Source organism: Hemicordylus capensis, chromosome 3 (genome assembly GCF_027244095.1).
Source record: "Hemicordylus capensis ecotype Gifberg chromosome 3, rHemCap1.1.pri, whole genome shotgun sequence".
Lineage (NCBI taxonomy): Eukaryota > Metazoa > Chordata > Lepidosauria > Squamata > Cordylidae > Hemicordylus > Hemicordylus capensis.
The window spans coordinates 52,060,527-52,078,666 of NC_069659.1; the positions used below are offsets into that span (position 1 = coordinate 52,060,527).

The following is an 18,140-nucleotide window of genomic DNA, read 5'->3' on the forward strand; positions in this document are numbered from 1 at the left end:
GTATTAACACACAACTAGAGACAAGTGTTCTTTGCTTCCCTACTAAACAGCAAAACCTCTGATGACAAAACACTAGCAACAAAAGAAACAATTGTACTTTCTGCAGAAATCTACATAGCAAAAATATGTACCAAATGAGTTGCAGCTGTTTTATTCACAAATGTTTGGAGAGCTTCAAGTAATTAAGTAGGAAAGAAACAATAAGTTCTGTAAAGAACTAATCTGCCTACTTTTCTTCCACCATAATCTTAACTGATAATTACCAGCTTCTGCCTCAAACATTCACACATCCAAGCATCCTTAGCCAAAGCCTACTGCAGCTAGGGATTCTGAGAGCTGTAGTCAACAACATCTGGGATTCCCTCTTACAGGGAACACTGGTCCCTATGTGTCCCTACAGCTCTTGCAAATTTGGTTCAAATTGTTTAGGCAGTTCACTAGTTAACCCACTTGTACCTCAAGTGTTCACGTCTGCCATCTTGAATCATGGTGGATGAAATCATCAAAAACTATGCCACTGAGGTGTCCCTACGTGACATTCACTACAATTGTACCAAATTTGTTTAAAATCAGTTAGGCGGTTCACAAGTTAGCCCACTTGCTCCTCAAAAGTTCATGTGTCTGCCATCTTGAACTGGGGTGGATGACATCCTCACAAACTACGCCATTAGAGGTGTCCTTATGTGTCCCTACAACAGTACCATATTTGGTTCAAATTGGTCCAGGCATTGCAAAGTTGATAGAGGGACACACACACGGACACACGGACACAGAAAGCTGGGTGATCTCATAAACTTACTTTCCCTAAAGAAAGCAGACTAAAAATAGCATGCAATTATTAAATACATTTCTGAGAAGCTTAAAAGCTTTATTGAAGATGCAAAGTTTGTATTTGGCCTAAGACTGGAGAGACAAAAGAAATATAATAGACTCATTCACATGATTCCCATCTGGGTAGGAGCACCCAGCCAGGCAAGGAGAGGAAGGGTGTGTGCTCCCCACAGTCTGCATCCTGCTTCCTCAGTGCTTTCAAGTAGATGGAAAATTGTTTTTCTATCACACTGCCACACATTGCTTTCTTGCAGATATACTTTTCATCAGTCCATAATATAGGGAAAGCTTTTTGGTTTCTTCACATCTGCAAGAACAGTTAGAATAATCTCTTAGCAGTTTCCTCAGCTAAAAAATATCTAGAAATATAAATATAGATACAGATAGATATAGAATCTTATGTGCTTGATATAAACCTCAACCAGCAGCCTGGAGCCTTTTTGTTGTTGTTGTCAGGTGATCACAGGCCATTAATTTCAATTATAATACAAATACAGGGCAAAACATTTTAATCCATATCCACATTCGTAAATTCGTAAGTTACCGAGGTAACATATGATGCAAACTCACTTTCCTGTGATCAGCTGGTGCCCCAATAACTTATAGGTTCTTTCCCACACCACTGCCACTTCCCCTCCATCTGGCTTTTGACACTGGTGTGGTTTTAAATGGGATGTGGCATCCTAGGGCAGTTATCTGAACCCAAGCACTCTGGCCAAGTCCCTGGGAAAGACGGGATGCTGGTAGAACACTACTGTTGTTTCTATTGACCATCTGCTACAAGAAGAACCCCTCTACATCTACCAGTTGTCAGCCAAGGTACAGGGAGGGGGGCCCTGAGGTAGGAAAGGATCTATGGAGGGCACGGCCCCTCAAACCTGGACCCACTCCTACATTTAGAAAACAAATCACCATGCACAGAGGCACTCTTACCCCATGACTTCTGGGCTGAAGTCCAGGGCCTCCACTCACCCTGGGGGTCCCCAAATCCTTTTTAGTCTGTCCCAGGTGGTGTGGATGCTGCACTGCCAGCCCGCACTGCAATGGGCAGCCAAGCATGACCCCTGCTTTAGAGACAGAGGCGGGAGTGGAGAAAGAAATATGTGAGATGGAAATATGTTACGTTGTGTGTTGAAATGTTTCTGCGAATACATATTTCATAAATACACCTGTTTTATATTCTTACATTATTGTGAGTTCAGTTGCTGTTTGTGCCCCCATGTGTTAAAAATACTGTGTGTAAGAGCATAAGAACAGCCCTGCTGGATCAGGCCCTTGGCCCATCTAGTCCAGTATCCCCTTTCACACAGTGGCCCACCAGATGCAGCAGGGAACCTACAGGCAGGAGTTGAGGGCATACCCTCTCTCCTACTGTTACTCCTCTGCGTTTGGTATTCAGAGGCATCCTGCCTCTGAGGCCAGAGGTGGCCCACAGCCCTCCGACTAGCAGCCATTGATAGACCTCTCCTCCATGAAGTTATCCAAACCCCTCTTAAAGCCATCCAGGTTGTTGGCTGTCACCACATATTGTGGCGGAGAATTCCACAAGTTGATTATGCATTGTGTGAAAAAGTACTTCTGTTTGTTGCTCCTAGATTTCATGGCAATCATGTAATGAGGTGTGTGTGTGTGTAAGGGGATGTAACATTTTTATTGCAGTGGGTGGGGGTGCAGGGGCTCCAAAGGCCTTTAAGTCCAGGCTCCAGAAGTACCTAGGTGTACCTCTGACCAGGTGCTGTCTATTTTTGATATGGCTTCATGGAAACTCCACCAGTTGGGGTGCACAGAGTTGTAAGGATTAAAGGTCCCCCTTCATGGTGAGCTGCAAGTTGTACACAAATGACTCTCTCTCCACACAGCCAGGTAAGGTTTGAAGCTACCACCACACTGCTGTTCACTGAGTTTTACATAGCTGTTTAAGACTAAGAGCCACTGCTTAAGGTGAAGATCCAGGCCACATTCATATGGACAGATCTTTGAGTTCCTTCACAAATTCTTAGAGCACTTTTAACTTCAGCTCCTTCCGCATGGCGCAGGATTCCTCTTTAAAGAGGAACTATTTCCTATAAACCTCACCAAAGCATAATCCAACCCCTTCCATCCCACAGTGCTATTCATACCAAGGTTCTCCTCCCTGAAAAGGAGGAGAGGGGAATTTTGGAATAGCTTCAATGAAAACAATAGTGCAGTATGGGTAAACACACTTTTGTACTTAAAAGCGCCCGTGAACGGTCATGGGCTGCTATGCACTCTCCACCCTGACTAAACATAGGATGGTGAGTACCAACACAGACTCTTGGGGGGGGGGGGCATACTTACAAACTAACATTTCTATTGCAGCATAAACCTTTGTGCATTAGAAACCCCTTTCTCTTTAAGAAGTCCCAAGTTGTTTATTAATCTATACAAAGATTATTATTTATTATTATTATTTCGATTTCTATACCGCCCTTCCAATAGTGTGTGCAGACGAACACGGCTAATCTCTCTAGAATTTCTCACTCAGAGTACCTAGCACGAAACGTCTGCCTTGCTAGCGCGGATTAGCTCTAGTCGAGAAGCTGGTGGAACATTAATCTCCCTGTGAAATGGACCTGAGCGCGAGCAGTCATGAGCTTGTAAGAAGAGGTCACACACAGCTTTAACTTTGGGGGCTGGTTTGCTACAAGCTTAGCAATGGTTTGCTTACCGTTCTAAAACCAGAAATGGAGATGGGTGCAGCAATGGACTCTTTTCTCGACGGTCGCTGATGTATTATTTATCATCATCGTTATTTAAAGGCTCTCTCCGCCCCCGTCCTGCGGCTCGGGTAATTTGGGCTTGTGGAGGAGGCGTGCTCGTCGCCTAAAAATCCCCTTCTACTACCTAGTGGGTGGGAAGGCTCTGGCGGCAGCAACAGGCGGAGCGTCCCCTCCTTTTGCGGTCTCCCTCAGCCACTCGGCTCCAGCCCGACAGAGTTGCTACAGAGCACATCTCCCCCGCCCCGCTTGCCCGGTGAGGCCTCCCGTCCCTACCCGATGAGGCTCGTCTCACTTCTCCTGCAAGCCCGCCTGAGCTGCTAAAGGAGAGGGCGAAGGAGCGAGGCACAAGTAGGGACGCCGCTAAAAGAAGCGCAGGCTGGTGAAAGCGCAAGGAGAAAACGCCGGCGCAGCGCTGCAGCGTAAGCGGCTGCAGCCACGCTGGAGGTTCGCAAAAGACCAGCAGCCCGCCGGGCACGGTAAGGGGGAAGGAGCGAGAAGGAGAGCATGCGGGGGCGGGGGGCCGGGCTGTGCCCTGAAGCCGCCTGCAGCAGGGCAGACATTGGCGCCCTTGCCAGTCCCGCACTCCGGAGGCCGTTATTCCCACCCGTGACCCGCCCAAATCGGCTCCGAGGCAGAATCTGGGTCCAGTCGCCTGGGGTAGTAGCGTGAGGCTGCGGGTGCCCAGCCGCATTCGATGTGTAGCGCTGTTAATTCCGCGGCGCCTGGCTCCAAGGGGTGAGCTGAGGACCATTCGGCGTGGCGTGTGTGGAGAAAGGGAGGTTTGATCGTCTTGGCTTGGGAGCAAGTTGCCCTCCATGTCCCGGTCGCCTTAGTGAGGCTTTAGCTGTCGGAGCAGAAAAGGTGCCGTGCATTCGGAGAGCCTTGTGGGTCTGTAGGGCTGCCTTTGTCCTCCTTGGCTGTGCGAAGAGGGAGCTTTTTGTCGGGCTTTTTCCAGCCACTTTCGCAGCAGCTGCCTGTGTGCTTCTGGAAGTGAATAGAAACCTACGGAATGTTAAGTTTTCTCCCGTTCTTCTTTCCTTTAGAGGTGGATCGGAAAAGCTCTCCCAGTCCACCTTTTGTTCCTCTTTGCTTTTTTCTTGGGGGAAAAACGTTTCAGCCCCCAAATAGAAAGGCCTCGGAAAGGAATCTGCTACAAACGCGACTTCTCCCTGTTTGGTGCTTTTAGGAGATAGCCGAGAAAGGCCGACCTGCCAGGGCAGCAGCTGTAGTATTGCCGTCCCTGAAAAGGTTAAATGGGGGGCGGGGAGAAGAGCTAACTAGATGCGGACAGCGAACCGATATTGCTCTGCCTTCCCCTCATCACTTTGTTGTGGGGTGGTCAGCTTCTCTGTTTTTACACATAACTTGGTTGCTCTCAGCAAGTCCCACTTCCTTCCTCAGCTGTTAAAACCTTTCCTCGGTTGTGGTCCCGCTAAAATGAGCCTGTGCAATCGCTTGAAAAGGGTAGAGCAAGGCAGGCAGGCGTTTGCCATTGTATGACTGATTTGAAAGGTTAGTTGCCCTTTTTCAACAAAAATAAAAGTCAAAATCTTGTAACTTTTCTTAGCCCCTGTTTTCTCTTATGTTTTGGTATCACAGCTCTCATCTTAAAGGTTAAACAAAGCATCCCCATGTACACACCATACATGTCTTGCACAAATCTAGACTTCCTGCGAGTGAAATTTTGCAGTTCAGTGAGTTTTGACCTTTGGTATATTAAGTGCAAATTGTAACACAACATTAGCCTTGAACACACTTGTTAACTCTTCTTTGAGCTTTTACTCAGAAGCAACTCCTATAAATTCCTATGTTGCTTTTGGATAAATGTATCACTTAACATGGTTTCATTAAAGTTTCTGGCATATTACATTTTAAAAACAAAGCCCAAATGATGTAATCATAAAACCCATTTGCACACAAATCCTAACTATTTCTTACTCGGAAATAAGTCTAATTGATTTCAGTGGGACTTGCTCCCAAGCAAGTGAAGCATTTAAATTTGCTTACATATGCTTGCTTTGCATGCTTTTCGCAACTTGATACTAAGGACCTTTCTTACAGGATTTGGGTTTGCTTTTTTGCATATGAAAGTATGCAAAAGTGGTGAGAACTCAGGAAGGGTAAAGAATTACTAGGTAGGGAGATGGACTTTCTTTGATAATATTTCACGGTAGTTACTGGTGAAATCCCACGTTTGCTCATTATTTGGAAAAACTGCCAACCCACTTGCAGGCTTTCCTCTGCAAGTTGGAGGATCATGTATATGTATAGGTATGTGCTGGTTTGTTTGTTTTTTAAAAGCAAGAAAACTAAGATGATCAAGAATTTTTCTTAAACAATTAAATTTGAAATACTTCTGCAGCACATGATCTGCGTTCTATGTTCTTTTGCAGGATCTTTGGACATAGTTACCTCTTCACATGCTTTAACCAGGTTTCTATAGAAATAGAGCGATGAAACTAAAAGCACCTCTCTTCAGTAGTAGCATGCAGTGGATGTCTTCCTTCCAAAATGTGAAGATTAAGAAGAAATGCATGTGAATTGACAGTTTCAGTCTGTGTTGTGGATTGAGAGTAGGTAACCTGCCTTTGAGATTAATCTGCAAGAAAGTAATTTATAGGTAAATTCAGAAAAACAATGTTTCTTCTTACACCGATTCTGGGTGTTAAAATTATGAATGGTAGCAGGAGATCTTGTTGGAAGTAATTTTTATAAATTTTTCCATGAAAGTTCAAAATGGACTTAAATTTATTTATTTATTTTAGTGTCATTACAGATTTTTAAAACTTGGAAAAACAAACCCTGGCATGCATACATAGCCAAAGAGCACTGAGGAGAAACACATTGTGCAATAAACTTTCCCACAGAACATGGGTTAACCTGCTTTCTCCTTCTCAAGTTACTAGTTTCAAATTGCTTAATTTGACATCATGTCATATGAGTGTGTGTGTGTATGTATGTATCCTTAAGGCAATGTTTGCAGCTTTCTGCTGGGGTGGCAGAGAAATACAGTAGGATGTATGTGTTTTGAAAAGAATTTTGAGGAAATAGCTTAAATAGAAGCAATGCTTTTTTCTAACTCTACATGAAGGTTTCACCTTGTCTCAGCAAGAAGGGACAGATTGGAAGCAAGGTTTCAGTTGCATTATTCAGTGACTACTACAGGTTTTGATTTCCTTAGCAAGCACAGAGCTCTGAACTTCTTAATATGCTTGGGCAAAGTTCAGAGGTGCACAGTACTTCCACAAGAGGAGGAAAGATGAACAGTGACTTTGGATGTGCACCTATAATTCTGAAAATGTATTACTTTTGGTTCATGGATTGAAGCTCTATATGCATACTAGAACATGTTCAAATTCTATTTCTGCTACATGTTCAAATTCTATTTCTGCTACTGTAAGGGCCAAAGGCGACATTATGGTTATATACATTTATGTATATGATGTTATATAGAGATAATTCCTTTCTTTGCATTGTTTAAACCCAGAGTTGTCTGGGAACAGGGTCTGAATCTGGCAAATAGTTGGCAGGGAAAGCCTGCTAAACCCTTTTTCCCTGCAGTCATTTTCCAACTCATAATCACCTTCCTCAAGTGACTTTTTCACCCATGGACGAAAGAGTCATGGAACTCTTTGTAAACTCTAACTTGTCCCTTAAAGAAATGAGCCATTGAAAGGAAATCATGTGGCATTATATTACTGGGCATAATATTTTGGTGCTCTTTTGCTCAAGTATGGTGTGTGTGCATATGTGTAAAATTGCCATTGTTGCTTGACAGCCATATGGCCAAGAGGTTGTCAGCAGGACAAGAGGCTGTTGTTGCCTCTTTGTATGATTATTACATCTGCTAAAACAATGTGGAATGAGTGGTGTACATCAGTGATCAGAAGCACTTGAACTAGAAATAGTAGTTCAGGAAATGATTTATACCCATTGAGATGCTGCAGGGATGACAGTGGTCACAAATGACTTTGATAGTTGTGAACAGTGTTCCCTCTAACAGGGATTCCCAGATGTGGGGGATTACAACTCCCAGAATCCCTAGCTTCAATGGCTTTTGCTTGGGGATTATGGGAGTTGTAGTCAACAACATCTTGGAATCCCTGTTAAAGGGAACACTAGTTGTGAAGATCCTTGCGTTTGTGTGAGAGCTTTCCAAACCACTAGGAGCCATAGAAGGAAGTTCTATGCTTCCTTCTCCATGTCAGACTTGGCATCAGTCTTGACATCATCTTGAACGAAAGAACAGTGGGATTGGAGGTACATTCCTGCTCCTATGAGGCTTCACTAGCTTGCCAATCTGCAGCTGGAGCCTGGTGTGTTCGATAGTCTGATATGCTGGCTACAGTAATCTGTGGATGTTATGAGTTGATTTGAGTCTGCAACTTCATTTCTCCCAGGTGTGTGTGAAGGTAGAGTGGATAAGTAGATACATGTGTTGTAGATCTGCAAATGCCTCATCCTGGGGCAACTGTTTAAACTGTAGGAAGGTCTATGAAACTTGTGTGTATCAACTGAATTATACTTTATTACTTGGTCTTAGATTGAAAAGATAGTCTATATTTTTTTGTTTTATAATTGCTTAGATTGTTTTGAAATTATTGTATTAGCCAATTTTGACTTCTGTGTTTGAAGGAAATTGGGAAACCAACATGAAAATGAAATTTGGCAAGTACAACTCCATGCAACATCAGAGCAGGTAGAGTCCCAGAGGATGTCTATGAGACTTGTTACCACCCTTGCCTTTTGGCTTCCCCGACTCCCTCTAGCCCTTTCTTGCTTTGGAATTGTAAAAATTCACTATAGTACTCTTGGGAATTGGATTGCAGATGACATGTCCCCTTGCTGCTGCTGCCTCAGATAATACCGCAGGAGACTTGCAGATGTCTAACAAGTTGTTCTAGTAAGAACTAATCGGCCTACTTTCCTTTCACTGTCTCTACATCTGGACTAAATTTGGTGCAAATTGAGATCCACAAGTTAGATCTCTTGCGCCTTAAATGTTCATGTCTTCGCCATCTTGGATTGGGGTGGATGTCATCATTACAAACTATGCTATTGAGGTGTCCCTGTGTGTCACTCACTACAGCTATTCCAAATTTGGTTCAAATCAGACAGTTCTCACGATAGTGCACTTACACCTAAAAAGTTTATGCATCTGCCATCTTGGATCGGGATCGGTGACATCATCACAAACTTCACCATTGGGGCATCCCTATGTGTCATTCAGCTGTAGCAAATTTGATTCAAATCAGTTAGATTGTCCGCAAGTTAGTTCACTGTGCCTCAAAGGTTTATGGTCTTGCCATCTTGAATCAGGGTAGATGACATCATCATAAACTACACCGCTGAGGTGTCTCTGTGTGTCACTCATTACAACTTTACCTAATTTGGTTCAAATCAGTTAGACAGTCCTCAAGTTAGCCCACTTGTGCCTCAAACATTCTAGGGATGTGTACAGAACCACGGAGGTGCGGTCCGACACCGGGGGTGGTGGCTCTTTAAGGGTGGGGGAAGGGTACACTTATCCCTCCTGCCGCTTTTCCACTGCTGGTGCTCCGTTAACTTCCCAAAATCCATGGGGCGGCAGCGAACCTCCCTGCCGCCCCTTCCCCTGTTGTTGGCTGGAAATGAAGAAGTACCATCTGCGTGTGTGCCTGTTGTCACGTGTGCACGCACGTCACATGTGCAGCGGGTGCGTGCGCGCAAAAGCAGGCACATGCATAGATGGTACTTCCTCATTTCCGGCCAACAATGGGGGAAGGGGCAGCAGGGAGGTACGCTGGCACCCCATGGATTTTGGGAAATTAATGGCGCACCGGCAGGGGAAAAGTGGCAGGAGGGTAAGTGCACCCTCCCCCGCCCTTAAAGAGTCACCCCCCTGGGGTCCGACTGGTGGAACCACCGGTTCTGTGCACATCCCTAAAACTTTCACGCATCCGCCATCTTGGATTGGGGTAGATGAAGACATCACAAACTATGGCATCGAGGTGCCTCTGTGTGTCACTCACCGCAACTGTAATTAATTTGGTTTAAATTGGATAGACAGTCCAATTTAGCCTGATTGTGGCTCAGATGTTCACAGAGCCACCATGTTTGATTGGAGTGGATGACATCACACACCACACCATTTGGGCATCACTATGTGTCCCTACAGCTGTAGCAAATTTGGTTCAAATTGGTTAGACAGTTTAAAAGTTAGCCCACTTGTGCCTCAAAAGTTTATGCATCCACCATCTTGAACTGGGATGGATGACATCATCACAAACTACGCCGTTGAGGTTTCCCTATGCGTCCCTACAACTGTACCAAATTTGGTTCATATTGGTCCAGGCCTTGCAAAGTTGATAGAGGGGACACATATACTCTCTCACTGCCGGGTGATCTCATAAGCCTACTGGAAAGTATGCTAAAAATGTGTTGACCTACCAACTGTGTGTATTTATATGGCAATACCTCTGTTCAACTGTTTTGGAAGAATAATTGTTTTCTGCCTTGGGAGGCTTTGCTCTTCAAAGGTCAGGCGTCTTGTATGCCACTTCAGTGCACCAGGCCAGCTATGGTCCTTTCTTTTGGAAGGCTGGTCTGACCCTTGGTCACAGCCTGTTTGAACTAGGTTGCCCTTGAATTCTGAAATCCGCCTCAAGCACAGCAATTGTTAATGAGGCACAGAGTTCAGCATCTGAGAATATCAGCTTTCATTATTAAAAAGCCCCTCACATTTCCAGTGGGTGTGAAGACAGACTTGCAAGTTTGCAAACAACCTCTGATGACATCTTGAAGTCAGAGTAAAGCTTATTTGGCTCTCTAATAGACAGGGGCTGGTTTACTTAGAAAAATAATAATCCCTATCCCCAGAGGGCTCACAATCTAAAATGAAATGCAAGTAGACACTAGTATTAACCCCTGGAAGGATACTGTGCTGGAATGGAATAGAGACAGTTGCTCTCCTTCCCCTGCTAAATATAAAGAGAATTTCCACTTTAAAAGACACTTGTTTGGTTAGGTGACTTTCCCCCTCGCTCCTCCCCCATGAGAGTATTAACTTACATAATAGGCTATGCAATGGCTGAGTTAACAGAAAATTCATGATTTTACACCAGTGATTTAAAAGGAATTAAATCACTGGTGTATTTTTGCTTCATAAGGATGTTAAGCTGAACCAGGTATCTCAGTTTAAGCTTCTATCCAGATAACAAGCTTGTCCATACTACAGCTCCTGTCCTGATAGTTTCAGGATGGGAGTAGGGTGGTGGGAAAGACCTCTGGATGTGTCTTAATGCTTCCTTTTAATCTTGTTCCTGACCTCTCTTTAGATTTTCCTTCCTTTCAGACAAGTAAACCACCCTGAGCCATTAAACTGCCCTGAGCCATTTTTGGAAGGGCGGTATAGAAATAGAATTCATCATCATCATCATCATCATCAATAATAATAAAGAAAACATTTTAATTGGTTCCCTTGTAAAAGACTAACTCATCAGTTGGAAACTAATTGTGGAAAGCAATTGGGTTTTTTTTTTAAAAAAAAACTGGCTGCTGGGTAGAATTTTTTTTTTGGTCAGAAACCCTGAAATGGCCTCATGCTGCTGTTCACACATTCAGGGCAAAATCAGAAATAATAGGGCAAGAGATGCAGCAGTGGTGCTTGAAGCTCTGACCTGAGTACAACCTAGGTGGCCAGCCATCTAACTGTAATGTGCACAGCAGTGTATTGATTCTTCTAGGGATCTTTTTTACATCCTTTTCCTTCATTAAGTGTTCCAGGAAAAAAACAATTTTAGCCACTATGACTGGGAGTCTGATTCAGGGGTAGGCAACCTTGGCTCTCCAGCTGTTACTGAACTATAACTCCCATCATCTCCAGCTGCAGCTGGGGATGATGGGAGTTGTAGTTCAGCAACAGCTGGAGAGCCAAGGTTGCCTACCCATGGTTAGTGACTACTGCAATAGAGTAATGGGTAACTTAGGATAAATATTTTTTCTAGATTGCTTTACATTACCTCTTTATTATAACTTTTAAGCAACCAACTCTGCTATAATAGAGTATTAACTATTATAATTATTTCAGGGGGGAAACTAACTCTTTTCACTACTTACTGCAGACAAAGTAGAGAGCACATCTGAAACTGAAAAGCAGAGCGAAGGAAAGCCTAAGGGGTAGAAGCTAACTCTAGCCCATAATAGAGAGTTTTAATATTTAACTCTTCAGAGGTCATGTTACTACACAGGGTGTTTTCCCCCAAGGATTATTTGGGTAACCATAGGGTGACTGCGATCTGGAAAAATCCACCCTGAGCCAGGGAGTCATTCTGCTGCACTTTGAGGAAGTACCAGCACCACCTGCCATATTTTCTTAGTTCACTTGTTCCCATCAGCATTGCTAGCACTAGACATAAGGGGACACATGTCCCAAATATTTTGCCAGGTGTCCCGAACTTCTTGCCTGCCTGCCCAACATGCCTCCACCACTGGCCTTGTTTGGATGAACCAGGGGCTGGTAATGGGGCACACTCTGGACTGGAATTTAAACAGTCTAGCCAAACAGGTTCTCCACTTCACTACCTCCTCTGTCTTTGGGCCTCCCTGCTCTCCCTCTTCATTTAATGAAAGATGGAGGGAGGGAGCCAAGCACCTTCTCCCCATTTCCTCTTCCATTCTCTGGCCCTTCCCTTCTTTATTTGCATGCAAATGGGAAAGGAAGGTGGTTGCTCTGGGAGCTGGCTGTTTTGGTGTGTGGGACCCTCGGCCTCATGTCCAGCAGCAACCCAGCTGCCCAGCTTAACTGAGAGGTTGACGGGCAGCCCTCATGCCCATGAGCAGCGTGGCTTCTGGGCTCAATTCTGGGCAGTGGAAGAAGGTGGTGGGTAAAAACTCCCCCAAAGTACTATTAACTCCCCCAAAACTCTGTTTAAAATAATTGTGTGACAGCAAAGCTACCACACACACGGGTTGAGGGGTGAGATCTAATGCACAGTGACCCAATCCCAAATTTCATGTGGTTGCAAGACTGCCAAAAGAAGCAATTACAAAGATCAAAAGAACATAAGAACAGGCCTGCTGGATCAGGCCAAAGACCAACCTAATACAGAACCCTGCTTCACATGCTGGCCCACCAGATGCCTCTAAGAAGCCCACAGGCAAAAGGTGAGGGCATGCCTTCTCTCCTGCTGTTACTCCCCTGCAACTGGTAATGTATTTAGAGGCATCTTGCCTCTGAAGCTGGAGGTCGTATAGCCATCAGACTAGTCCATGAATTTGTCTAAGCCCCTTTTAAAGCCATCCAAGCTAGTATCTGTCACCATCACCCATTCTTTACCCATGGTAGGGAATTCCATAGATTAATCATGTACTGTGTGAAAAATAACTTCGTTTTGTCAGACCTAAATTTTCTGGCCTTCAGTTTAATGGGATGACCCCTGGTTCTAGTATTTTTGAGAGAGGGAGAAAAATTTCTCTGTCCACTCTACTCAGTGCATAATTTTATACACCTTTATCATGACTCCCTGTAGATGCCTCTTTTCCAAACTAAAGAGCCCCAGATGTTGTAGCCTTGCCTCATAAGGAAGATGATCCAGGACCCTGATCATCTTGGTTGCTCTCTTCTGCACCTTTTCCAGTTCTACAATATCCTCCTTAAGATACATTGACCAGAATTGTATGCAGTGCTCTAAATTTGGCCGCAACATAGATTTGTATAAAGGCATTATAATACTAGCATTCTTATTTTCCATCCCCTCCCTAATGATTCCAAGCATGGAATTTGCCCTTTTCATCGCTGTTGTGCACCAAGTTGACACTTGCAATGAGCTGTGCATCAAAACCCCAAGATTTCTCTTGATCAGTCACTGACAGCTCAGATCCCATCAGCGTATATGTGAAGTTTGGATTGTTGGATCTCCTGACAATCTGTTTTAGATTTCACTACCCTAAATAGTTTAGTGATCTGCAAATTTGGCCACTTTGCAGCTTACCCCAACCTCTAGAGCATTTATGAGCAAGTTAAAGAACACTGGTCCCAGTACAGATCCCTGGGAAACCCTACAGTGAGGGAAATAAGTATTTGATCCCCTGCTGATTTTGTCCGTTTGCCCTCTGACACAGAAATGACCAGGCTATAATTGGAATGGTAGGTTTATTGTAGCTGTGAGAGACAGAATAACAACAAACAACCCCTCAAAAGCCCAGTGCCCAAAAGTCAGCGATGGATTTGCATTGTAGTGAGGGAAATAAGTATTCGATCCCTTCACAAAAGATGTCTTAGTACTTGGTGGCAAAACCCTTGTTGGCAATCACAGAGGTCAGACGTTTCTTGTAGTTGGCCACCAGGTTTGCACACAACCCAGGAGGGATGTTGTCCCACTCCTCTTTGCAGATCCTCTCCAAGTCAGAAAGGTTTCGAGGCTGATGTTTGGCAACCCGAACCTTCAGCTCCCTCCACAGATTTTCTATGGGATTAAGGTCTGGAGACTGGCTGGGCCACTCCAGGACCTTCATGTGCTTCTTCTTGAGCCACTCATTTGTTGCCTTGGCTGTGTGTTTTGGGTCATTGTCATGCTGGAATACCCATCCTTGACCCATTCTCAATGCCCTGGCTGAGGGAAGGAGGTGCTCACCCAAGATCTGACGGTACATGGTCCTGTCCATCATCCCCTCAGATATTACCCCTCAGGGGATGGAGCCGCTTTGGGAAGAGCAGAAGGTTCCAAGTTCCCTCCCTGGCTTCCCTAAGATAGGGCTGAGAGAGATTCCTGCTTGCAACCTTGGAGAAGCCGCTGCCAGTCTGGGTAGACAATACTGAACTAGATAGACCAATGGTCTGACTCAATATATGGCAGCTTCCTATGTTCCTGTGTTCCTAAGTGCTAGTCTGCGGCATATTTCTTGACTGCTGCATCCTTTACTGTTGACGGTTGATCCTAAAAGGCAGAAGCTATCCATCACATCAACGTCTTCATTATCAATTCTGAGGCTGGTTGCTGTACCCATTGTCATTAGTTTTGTCTTTTTTACATTTAGTCGTAGTCCCCTTTTCTCACTGTGATTCTTGACTTTCATTACTAGAGCTTGCAGACCATCCACATTCTCAGCTGTCAGAGTGGTGTCATCAGCTTGAGTCAACACCGACTTGACGGCACTTAACTAATCAATCAATCTGTATTGGAATCGGCTGTGGTGGTGCAGCAGGGAAGCAGCTTGCCTAGAGAGCAAGAGGCTATTAGTTCGAATCCCCGCCGGTGTGCTTCCCAGACTGTGCTTAGTAAATAAATATTTGTGGTCACCTATATCAGGCAGCAGCAATATAGGAAGGTGCTGGAGGTGGATGCTCACTTCAATGATAATGGCAAAAGGCATCGTCTCGTACTGCGCAGGAGAAAGGCAATGATAAACCACTCCTGTGTTCTACGAAGAAAACCACATAGTTCTGTGGTTGCCATGGTGTTTTCCAGATTACACACTGCAACGTACTCGCAACATATCCTCTAAGTGCCCCTCCAGATATCCTGTGTTTCCATATCAGCGTTGCTGCATTGTCAGCAGGGGGCCGTTCACATTTCCTATGCCTTGATTCTAATTTTAATGATGCGTGTCTACCTTACAATGTTATAAATGCACATCGTTATTTACTACATGTACAGTGAGGGAAATAAGTATTTGATCCCCTGCTGATTTTGTCCGTTTGCCCTTGACACAGAAATGACCAGGCTATAATTGGAATGGTAGGTTTATTGTAGCTGTGAGAGACAGAACAACAACAAACAAACCCTCAAAAGCCCAGTGCCCAAAAGTCAGCAATGGATTTGCATTGTAGTGAGGGAAATAAGTATTCTATCCCCTATCAACCAGCAAGATTTCAGGCTTCCAGGTGTCTTTTCACTATATGCAGGTAACGAGCTGAGATGAGGAACACTCTCTGTAAGGGAGTGCTCCTAATCCCAGCTTGTTACAGTACCTGTATAAAAGACACCTGTCCATAGAAGCAAGCAATCACTCAGCTTCCAAACTCACCACCATGCCCAAGACCAAAGAGCTGTCAAAGGATGTCAGGGACAAGGTTGTAGACCTGCACAAGGCTGGACTGGGCTACAAGACTATCGCCAAGCAGCTTGGTGAGAAGGTGACTTCAGTTGGCACGATAACTCGCAAATGGAAGAAACACAAAATAACTGTCAATCTCCCTCGGTCTGGGGCTCCATGCAAGATCTCACCTCGTGGAGTTGCAATGATCATGAGAACGGTGACAAAGCAGCCCAGAACTACACGGGCGGAACTTGTCAATGATCTCAGGGCAGCTGGAACCATAGTCACCAAGAAAACAATTGGTAACGTACTACGCCGTGAAGGACTGAAATCTTGCAGTGCCCGCAAGGTCCCCCTGCTCAAGGCAGCACATGTACAGGCCCGTCTGCAGTTTGCCAGTGTACATCTGAATGATCCAGAGGAGAACTGGGTGAAAGTGTTGTGGTCAGATGAGACCAAAATCGAGCTCTTTGGCATCAACTCAACTGGCTGTGTGTGGAGGAGGAGGAATGCTGCCTATGAGCCCAAGAACACCATCCCCACCATCAAACATGGAGGTGGACACATGATGCTTTGGGGGTGTTTTTCTGCTAAGGGGACAGGACACCTTCACCGCATCGAAGGGACGATGGACGGGACCATGTACCGTCAGATCTTGGGTGAGCACCTCCTTCCCTCAGCCAGGGCATTGAGAATGGGTCATGGATGGGTATTCCAGCATGACAATGACCCAAAACACACAGCCAAGGCAACAAATGAGTGGCTCAAGAAGAAGCACATGAAGGTCCTGGAGTGGCCCAGCCAGTCTCCAGACCTTAATCCCATAGAAAATCTGTGGAGGGAGCTGAAGGTTCGGGTTGCCAAACTTCAGCCTCGAAACCTTTCTGACTTGGAGAGGATCTGCAAAGAGGAGTGGGACAACATCCCTCCTGGGTTGTGTGCAACCTGGTGGCCAACTACAAGAAACGTCTGACCTCTGTGATTGCCAACAAGGGTTTTGCCACCAAGTACTAAGACATCTTTTGTGAAGGGATCGAATACTTATTTCCCTCACTACAATGCAAATCCATCGCTGACTTTTGGGCACTGGGCTTTTGAGGGGTTGTTTGTTGTTATTCTGTCTCTCACTGCTACAATAAACCTACCATTCCAATTATAGCCTGGTCATTTCTGTGTCAGAGGGCAAATGGACAAAATCAGCAGGGGATCAAATACTTATTTCCCTCACTGTATAAAGAAGATTGCACACAGTTCTCAGCAACCCAGGACTTTGTCTTTCATATTGCTCTAGCAAAATTGAATTTTTTTTAAATTAAGCCAAGCCCCATCCCAACAGAGGCTTCCAAATGAAGGAGAAAATAAGGTATTTCTCTCAGTCCTATCTTGGAGCTGCAAGGAGAGAACCTGGAACCTTCTGCATGCAATCATGCAGATGTTCTTCCCAGAGCATCCATCCCCTAAGGGGAATATCTTATAGTGCTCACATATATTCTCCCATTCAAATACAAACCAGGGTGGACCCTGTTCAGCAAAGGAGACAGTTCATGCCTGCTACCACAAGACCAGCTCTCCTCCACATAGAGTACATTGCGTTAGTCAAGTATGGAGGTTATTTTATTTATTTATTTATCACATTTGTATGCCACCCAAACGTTCGTCTCTGGGCGGTTAGAGTGCTGGACTAGGACTGAGGAGAATCGAGTTCAAATCCCCATTCAGCTATGAAACTAGCTGGGTGACTCTGGGCTTCTCTCTCAGTCCAACCTACTCCACAGGGTTGATGTGAGGAGAAACTCAAGTATGTAGTACACCGCTCTGGGCTCCTTGGAGGAAGAGTGGGATATAAATATAATAATAATAAAAGTTAAAACAATTCAACAATTTAAAATCAATCATAAAATTAAAACCAACAAATTTTAAAAGGCTGAGAAAGCTTGGTTGAAAATATGGCTTTTCAGACGTGTTTTTAAAAATTGCCAGAGATGGGGAGGATGTAAAGAGATGGGGATGTTGTAAACCGCCCTTACAAAATGGCCCAGGGCAGTTTACAACAGGATATAAGCAATTAAAACCAGTTAATTAAAATCAAAACTATAAAAACAGAATAAAACCAATTTAAACATTCAAACAGCTAAAAACCCTGGAAAACCAGGGCAGCCACTTAAAACAATTTAAAACAGTTTACAGTAGTTTAAAAACCCTGGAAGGCCAGGCCCTCCTGAAAGACAGTAATGAACTCAAATTTAGGGGTGTGCACGGAACCGCCAACTGCGATCCGGCACTGGGGTGTGGGGGTACCTTTAAGAGCGGCAGGAGGGTTTACTTTACTTTGCGCATGCACAAAGGACTCCTGGGCATTTTTTCAAGCAATGTCGGGTAAGGGGCGGCAGGGAGGTGTCCTTCTGCCCCAATTGCTCTAAACATTACGGCGCCAAGTGGGAAAGCGGCGGGAGGGGTAAGTAAACCCTCCCGCAGCTCTTAAAGGTACCCCCCCCCACCCGAACCAGACTGCCCAGGTCCGGACCGGTCCAGAGGCTTTTTGAATGGCCA

The 18,140-nt window shown here is 44.8% G+C and overlaps 1 protein-coding gene and 1 long non-coding RNA gene across 8 annotated transcripts in view; one reads left to right on the forward strand and one right to left on the reverse strand.

Annotated features, from left to right (window-relative positions):
- Positions 1 to 135: 135 nt before the first annotated feature.
- On the reverse strand, positions 136 to 3,657 carry LOC128350817 (uncharacterized). Of its 2 annotated transcripts, none has more exons than XR_008319460.1 (3): positions 3,521 to 3,657; positions 1,765 to 1,898; positions 136 to 1,138 (listed from the first exon to the last, which is right to left on the reverse strand). It is a non-coding gene; the product is annotated as an uncharacterized LOC128350817 (long non-coding RNA). The 2 variants fall into 2 exon arrangements; XR_008319461.1 differs by having other exon boundaries at positions 1,765 to 1,895; positions 3,521 to 3,654.
- The window catches only part of ST3GAL6 (ST3 beta-galactoside alpha-2,3-sialyltransferase 6), a 93,821-nt gene continuing 78,650 nt past the window's right edge, over positions 2,970 to 18,140 (forward strand). For 2 of the 6 annotated variants that reach the window (XM_053309572.1, XM_053309573.1), the window contains exon 1: positions 4,962 to 5,084. In XM_053309572.1, coding sequence (XP_053165547.1) covers positions 5,069 to 5,084 — 16 coding nt within the window. In that variant the 5' untranslated portion in view covers positions 4,962 to 5,068. Of the gene's footprint in view, positions 3,108 to 3,909; positions 4,049 to 4,096; positions 4,308 to 4,961; positions 5,085 to 18,140 lie in introns of those variants that run through there. The other 4 variants (XM_053309576.1, XM_053309574.1, XM_053309577.1 and 1 more) reach the window with 4 other exon arrangements.